This window comes from Acartia tonsa, chromosome 1 (assembly GCF_053477335.1).
Source record: "Acartia tonsa isolate MP-2025a chromosome 1, ASM5347733v1, whole genome shotgun sequence".
Classification (NCBI taxonomy): domain Eukaryota; kingdom Metazoa; phylum Arthropoda; class Copepoda; order Calanoida; family Acartiidae; genus Acartia; species Acartia tonsa.
Window position 1 is genome coordinate 40967590 of NC_137260.1, and position 8348 is coordinate 40975937.

Consider the following 8348-nt stretch of genomic DNA (forward strand, 5'->3'; position numbering starts at 1 on the left):
TTTTGTTTAGGTTCATGGTCGGTTTTAATATCGGGGCAGTACCCCAGTCAGTAACACTATATGCTGAGTTCCTGCCAAATAAGCAGAGGGGGAAGTGTGTGGTGCTTCTTGACTGCTTCTGGGCACTTGGCGCTTGTTTAGAGGTGAAATTATAGTTATTTATCGCATCGTATTATATACAGCTTTCCGCTGATATTAAAATAGAAAAAATATAATAATTGAATCAGTTTTATTAGCCTATATATTTCAATATTCATAAAAAATTGTCTGTAATTTAATACTATACATAATTTTTCAATATGGCTCAACACCGGTTCAGAAGATATTAATCAGTTTCAAAACCATTTTCGTTGTAAAATTATCCACATTATTAAATTTACTAATATCTATTAATGATCCTTTATAATTTGTATGGTATTAAAGAGCTCTAAAACAGTGACTCCCTTCTTTAGAGATCTAAAATACACTACTCTTTCCCTTTTTAAGAGGGGAGGCACCCTCTCCCAAAAAAGTTATTACCCTTTTCTGGATCTAAAAGAAGATTCACTGTAAATGAGAACCAAATATTTCCAGTGGTTAGTGAGCTCTTAGGCTACAGACACACAACTAGACATCCTGTTACTTTTATATAATTAATGATTTATTATTTTATGTTCAGGTTATTCTAGCAATGCTGATAATGCCAACCCTTGGGTGGAGATGGTTGCTGGCCCTGTCTTCACTTCCAACACTAGCCTTCCTAATAACAGCTTCCTGGCTACCTGAATCGCCCAGGTAAGATCCACAATATCATTATAAGCATCATTGGCGTCTCTATTTGTTTATGAATTCCAGAGAATGCCGTAATTTGTTTCCTCCATGATGCCCAACCTTTAGTGCTCCACCGCCAGATGATTTTTGACTGGCTCAGTCTTCGTTTTCATTCTGGGGGTTCCCATCTTAAGTATTCCTTTGGAATCCTGTTTGGTACCATTCTTAGCACATGTCCTATTCTTTAATTTTTCACTCCTGCTTTAATGCTTCTGCACTTAATCTTAGTATACGGTTCATTGTTTTATATTTTGTTTGGCCAACAATTTAATCTTTCTTAGTCATTATAGACATATAGAAGAAGAACACGCTGAACTACAGACGCAAACAATTAAAAGTTCATTATGACTAAATTTAGGTACCTGGCAGCCAGCGGTCAAAGCGACCAGGCCCTGGACAATCTGACCAGGGTGGCCAAAACAAATGGCAAGTCCATGTTGTTGGGCAGGCTCATTGTGGATGACTGCAATTGGATGAGCAGAGGCAGGCTTGCTGATCTGCTTTCCAAGGTATTTTTCCGCATTTTTAGAAGCAAAGATTTTTCATAAGTCAAAATGTACGATCGTCTATGATTCGTTTTGGGGAAAATGTTATTATTATTTGGACAAAAAGGCATTCAGCTTTTAACTTTTACACCTATAAAATCTATGTTCATATTTCTCCTCAAGGCCTTTTAATGACCTTTTTAACAATGTTCGCTAAAACTTTGTCAGTCAAACATTAAAAGTCGTCAGTCAAAGTAGTTGAGTGTGTTTGTTTCTCTTTGTGTGAACTTTGTAGATTTTTGAAATTTGTTATAGAATTTCTATTTTTTTGCTCTAAAGCATAAAAAAATAAATGTACACTTCAGATCAATTATCTTTCTTCCATTTGAATAAGGCATATATAAGTTATCATAAAACCAATCTTTTTTATTTGAGGGGGGGGGGTAAAATTTTGAAATTAAATTTTTTTGGGGGGGGAATCGTCTTGGACGTCTATGCTAATCTTGTTTTTTTTTTAAAGGAACTGCGAAGAACAACTCTACTGCTGTGGCTGATTTGGTTTGTAGCCGCGTTTTCTTACTACGGAGTTGTTCTTATGTCAACAGAATTATTTGAAACTACAAATCTGTGCTCCATCAATGGAAAGGTAACAAGTTTTAGGTGGAATAAAATAATTAGGGAGGGAATGGACACTGGGCTGTTTATTACACCAGTGCCCAAACTATAATAACGTTTTCTAATTCGTTAATTTAACAACCTTGGAGACTTTTGCTAAATTTTGATTGGTTAGTTTATTAAGTTGAGTGTTCAAAAGTTTCAACCACTAACTTTAATCTACAGAAGGGGTAATTTTGTGTTTCATCATTGGGGATGTACATCAATTTATCAGATTTAAGATCTTATGGACAAATGACCTAATGGGTCAAAATACCTAACATTTTTTTTATTTATGCCTCACCCCTGCGGGGGCCTATACATGAGGTGTCTTAACCCTACAGTACATATATTGCCTAACCTTTGTTGATTTTAAGCCTGTCGAAACAGTTGTACTAAGATATTGCTGTTATTCTTAGCTAGCCTTTTTTAATCATTATTAGTTTTTGCTATTGCGTCTGTTGCCAATTTCTAAAATAAGAAAGGCTTGAAAAAACAATTTTGTTTAATTATGTCGAATGCGAGAATAGAAATCGTCCGTTTTATCGCCTAAACCCTGTCAATAAATAGTGCCATTGTTATTATTTTGAAGTTATAATATCATTAGACTGTCGATATCATGTCAGCCATGAACAGTTTTTTTTTATTAAATTAAAACCAAAGTTGACATAAACACTCGAAATTGCATAGCAAGCAATAGAATGCCAACAGTTTTGCTAGGAAACTTCTTAAATAGTTTAGTAATTTTGTAAATTGTATTTGTATAGTTATACTCTATCTTGAGCAAAATTAAATTGTAGACTTAAATGAGTATACAATTTCCAAACATGAATATACAATTGAAAGCCACTACAAAATATTAGGGATAAAAGAATAGGTGCTTTCCCACAAAGTGGTTGTTAAGCACCGGTAACCCCTCACCCTTTTTTTTTAAAATGAATTAAAATTGAAAAATATGATGAGGTGTGAAGTTTTATTTCCCATGCTGGGAACACTTACCTTGCGGGGAGGCTATCCAGTACCTAATATAACCTAACCTGACCTAAAGTTATATACTAACCAAAATCTACCCCCCCCCCCACCATTTTTTCAATTTACCATTACCTATCCTTCTAAAGCTGGAAAATGAAAACCCTTTACTCCTTCCATTTTCAGCCTTGTAAGATAACTTGAGAACGTTAAACTCAGGGAGGCGGGATAAGACAACGGCCGATAAATTGATGTACAGCCCCAATGATGATACACAAAATTACCCCTTCTGTAGATGTTAAATTAGTGGTTAAACTATTTAGACACTTAACTTAATGAAACAACCAATAAAGATTCAATAAAAGTCCCAAAAGCTAAACTTATAAAACTTTGGGGACTAGTTTAATAAACAGCCCAATATATCTTCCATACTTTTGGTAGCTTGATGTACTGTGGAAAAAGGGTTGTGGATTAATTTAACCGCCAGTTGTCCTCTCCCTCCCATGCCTGAGACTTCAAGATACACAACACACAGTGTTTATTGAATTTTAGATTGGATTTAAATTGAATTTAGGATTCTCTCTCTCTCTATCTCTCTTTCATAGCTAGAGTTGAAATGTAATGTAACCAGTCTCTCTGTACTTGATTTCTTGTAGGGCTTGACAGCCGTCATAAAACTGCTAAGAAGCTCCCAAAAAGCTGCTGACCAGCTGTCAAAGTACTGCTTGTTATTCTACTTAATATTTTAAACTGTAGGGGTGGTTTTAAATAGTGAGAATAAAATTGTGCTTAGATCATGTACTCTAATAGAGCAAATATTTTAGCAAGCTAAAAAAACCGATCCCACACCCCCTTCCTTTACCCCATTCCCTCCCCTCCTACTGGATGTACGAACTGATCAATAAATGACAAGGGAAATAACAACCTAAATTGACAATTTTTCCCCTTTATAACATGCACATTTATTCTATAACCATTGTTATTGCACAAGCTTTGATAACGATTTCTCTCAAAGTGCCTAGTCGAGGAAAGAAACCCCACTCAATCTGACCTGCTGGGTACCCATTACATACTGCATAATATAACCTAGCTTAACCTGACCTAAAGTATTAAAGTAACAACAAGCGCCAGTAATTCTTTAGCAAATTGAAGATAAGATATTTAAAAAAAGTAAAAAATTAATGAAGGTGATTATATTTCCTGATTCAAACTTACTCGAAGCAAACATATTTAAACATATCATTTAACATTTATTCTCATTTACAAAGAATTAAGTCCCCCTTGTAAAAAAGTACATACTTTTATATAAAGGTTACTTTATTATTTATGAAATACACTAGTTTCTTATTACAACTTACCAAGAATAATTATATCCATTGTTAAGACAGTTATAACAAGCTAATAGTAATTTATCGCAGAATATATTTAAAACATTTTTCAGTATGGCTTCGAACCCGATTAATATCCACTGGAATAGAACCAGATCTCACTCTTACTGAAAAATCTTATTTCAGACAATTTTTCGCAGTTATCAAAATAATAAAATTACAAGATTGAGTCCATTTTTGTTGTATTAAATTGTCTGTATTACGATGCTCTGCATGATTTTTTTTGTAGACTAAACTTAGTTATAGAATAGCTGCACTTCTAAAAGGATGAAATTTAAACTCCTGCAATTTAAATGTAAAGTGTTTTACATTTGTTATGAAATATTTAAACTTTTTCTATGTATCTAGGAAGTAGTTTTTAGACTATATATTGTAGAATTTACAAGACAATTATATCATAAAAAGAGTCATTTTGATAGTTAGTTTTGTTGAACCGACTGCAGCACCTAGCCTTTAAAAATAAAAAAATATCAAGTTCACCAATTGGGAACTCTTAAGCGACCCTTCATCCTTGGGTCTATAAAAATAGGAAGACATACATCCTAATGAGAATAATTTACATTCTCTCTCACTTTACTCGTATATTAATATCCTTCTTTTTTGAATAATAACCTTTTTCTTATCATGTGACAAATGCTTATTGACATACAATTACAAACCGACTAATATTCCAGACTAGAAGAGTAGTATAACTTATAAAAAATATCTAGGTTTACCCTCAAAGGTGACAATCGAAACACCCCCCCCCCCCCTCCTATATCTAACAAACAAACTTGATAATAGGGTGGGGGGGAAGGTGGTGTTTTTTTACTTTGGGTAGTTTTGGCTTAGGTTATATTGGGTACTAGTTAACCCTGCAGGGTTAGGGCCTCCCGCAGGCAATAGAAAAACTACCCTTCACCCATATTTCATTTTTCCCCACAAATATAGAAGAGGTCTTCAGTGATCGACATGCACCTCGTGGGAAAGAATCAATATGTCAATAATTATGTATTTTTATTTCAGTTGGAGGAAACTTGCTCAGCCCAATGCAAACCTTTAAGTGTAAGTAATTTAAAATAGTTCAAAACACAACTTAACCTATCCTAACACATATCATGTCTATGGCAAGTGCGCTCAAGTAAAGGCATTCAGGGTCACCTGAAGAGGGTGGAGTCGAACTCGACGAAGCCCAATCTGTACCACTTTTGATTCCTGTAACGTAATAAAAATGAGGGATTCTCCATCTCTTTTTTAGGGGTTTTCTTTCCCACTTCTCCTCTCATCTCCCTCAGTATATGACGTCACAGGAATTAAGAGTTGTATAGATTGGGCTTCGTCTCGAATTCTATTAAACAATTATTATTTTAGATTTAAAAATAAAACTTAAAAAAAAATAGTTTAAAAAGAATTAAAAATATCGGTTCTGCGGTAAGCGAAATCCTTTGGTACAGACAGACAGAAATCCTGTTACTTTATTATAATGATTACAAATATTGCTATGCAATAGAAAATTAAAACTGTTATATTTAGTTATCCGACTACAACCACCTATTATGGACTACACTAGCCGAGTTTCCAGGCATAATGATATCTCTCGTGCTTATAGAGAGGATTGGAAGAAAATATACCATGGCTATTGAATTCTTAGGTAATATTTTTTACTTTATGTATTAGGGGGAGGATAAATTATTCTTCCATGGACCAATCTCTGAATCTGTGTGATATTTACTCCTTGGTTTACTTTGTATGTCTGTTCTTCTGATATTATCATCTGTTTAATGATCTTCTCAAATGCAAATATATAAACTAGATATACCTTTCCTTTCTTTTCTCGGTATGCAAATATATAAACTAGATTTACCTTCCCAGTGTATGGCATAAAATATAATCTAATTTTCCTTGGACTTAAACCGGTTCTAGTGAGAAAGAAATACTTTTGTCAACGAAAAATAAAATAAAATTCATTTCTTAACCAACAAAACATGAATTAACCCCATAATTTTTCATTCTCATATCCGCGGACAACTGTCTTTTAAACGATCCGATATGGGTTGTACAGCTGACAAAACTGTAATAACCTCTATCTGTTTCAGGTTTCAATGTAGTGCTATGTTTCCTGCTGGGTTGTACAGCTGACAGCACTGTCATGATCTTTATATGTTTCAGGTTTCAGTGTAGTGCTATGTTTCCTGCTGGGGTGTACAGCTGACAGAACTGTCATGATCTCTATCTGTTTCAGGTTTCAGTGTAGTGCTATGTTTCCTGCTGGGTTGTACAGTTGACAGAACTGTTATGATCTCTATCTGTTTCAGGTTTCAGTGTAGTCCTATGTTTCCTGCTGGGGTGTACAGCTGACAGAACTGTCATGACCTTCATTCTGTTTTTTGCCCGGGCACTCGGCAGTGGACTCTTCCAGACTGCTTATGTCTACACACCAGAGGAAAAGAGCCTTTTTAATATTATTGCATTACCGACAAACTGACAATAAGTCCAATTGATTAGATTTATAATTTTTTTCTGGGAGGGAGGGGAATTTGGTCTGTAAATTATTGTTGTACCAACAGTTTTGTAACAATGCTTTCTTAATCGATGGTCTTTGGGTACTTTTATAAAGGCTTGATTGATTAGCTTAAACTATCAGAGTCCAAACTTCTCAACTAATAAATTTAATCTACAGAGGAAAATTTTGTTCTTTATCATTGAGGATGTACATAAAAAATCGGCCATCGGCTTATCCCTTTATATCCCTGTAAATTATTTAAATAATACATGTAAACATCAAAACTCACACAAATTAATTATTAAAAAGTCAACTTTATAATCAGGTGTACCCAACAGTTCTTAGAAGTGTGGGTGTTGGGAGCTGTAGTGGGGTGGCTAGAGCGGGAGCTATGCTTACACCTTATATAGCTCAGGTAGAGTATCATGGGTGTTTTTGGGTGTATTAGGGTGATAGCGTTAGGAGTTGTTTATGGCTGTACATACTTACACATTTCTAAAATACAAAGTAGTACAATGTCCGTCTGTCTGAGTCTAAAAATCGGGGTAACCGCTGAACCGATTGGGTGCCACTCTTCAGGGAATATAGATAATAGTCCCGCGGTGGTTTAAAGCTATTTTTTTTACTAGGATAGTCAGTTACTACGAGGGTTTTAACTTAGATCTCAAAACCAATGGACTAATAAATCTAAACATTGAATTAATGAATATAGATTATACGTGGATATTTTGAAATTGTCATCAATTTTGCATGCCAGTAAGGACCTCATTTATTTGTTCGTTCATCCAGTAGGAGGGTAGAGTGTTATGTTAAAGGGGTGGATGGGGTTTAATGTTATTTTAGCCCAGTGCAAGTTTCACTTTATTAGAGAACATGAAATCTGGTGTAACATCCAAATTGTAATATATTCCTTATAGAATTCTTTTTTTCCAGGTATTATTCCCCAGCAGCTACACAGCAGGCATATCCGTGTACATAGTGTCCACCATCCTGGCCACCATTGCCTGCTGGTTCCTACCTGTAGAAACTAAGGGCAGAGAACTTAAAGATCAAAACTAAACAAATACATTTACTAGTTTTTACTAAAGTTAAATTTATGTTTTGAAAATTTCAACATTGCTTTTAAAGTAAACCTATACTGTAAAATAAAGAAACTTAGTTTTTAGAAAAAACTTGCCAAGTTGACTTTTTGCTTTTATTGCTAAATGGGTAAATTATATATCTGCAAATTCTTACATAAGACAAACTTTTAAAATATAAGATGTAATGTACAAAGACATTTTGAAAAAAATCAACAGACATTAGAATTGTTTTTGTGTGGTATATTTAAACCTAATTCGTTCATGAAATTTAACCTAAAGTTTTTCTACCTTTTTCTACTGTCAAGTATGAAAATTTCTTTATAAAACATACGTATAAATATGTAATATATTAAAGACTGTGATATAAATCAAAACTCGTAAATTTTTATAATCATTTATTTGTTACTAATTGTTATTATTACCAATTGTCAAAATATATAAATAAAAATTTCAATTATTTCTTCTTGATTAATATTAA

General features: G+C 33.9%; 1 protein-coding gene across 1 annotated transcript in view; it reads left to right on the forward strand.

The window, feature by feature from the left end:
* Positions 1-8329, forward strand: part of LOC145319597 (synaptic vesicle 2-related protein-like) — a 36562-nt gene extending 28233 nt beyond the window's left edge. Inside the window, exons 4-12 of the mRNA XM_080161821.1 lie at positions 11-143; positions 659-774; positions 1169-1319; positions 1816-1941; positions 5312-5350; positions 5819-5936; positions 6601-6726; positions 7112-7203; positions 7722-8329. Of these exons, the coding sequence (XP_080017947.1) occupies positions 11-143; positions 659-774; positions 1169-1319; positions 1816-1941; positions 5312-5350; positions 5819-5936; positions 6601-6726; positions 7112-7203; positions 7722-7847 (1027 nt within the window). The 3' untranslated portion in view covers positions 7848-8329. The remainder of the gene's footprint in view (positions 1-10; positions 144-658; positions 775-1168; positions 1320-1815; positions 1942-5311; positions 5351-5818; positions 5937-6600; positions 6727-7111; positions 7204-7721) is intronic.
* The last annotated feature ends 19 nt before the right edge of the window (positions 8330-8348 follow it).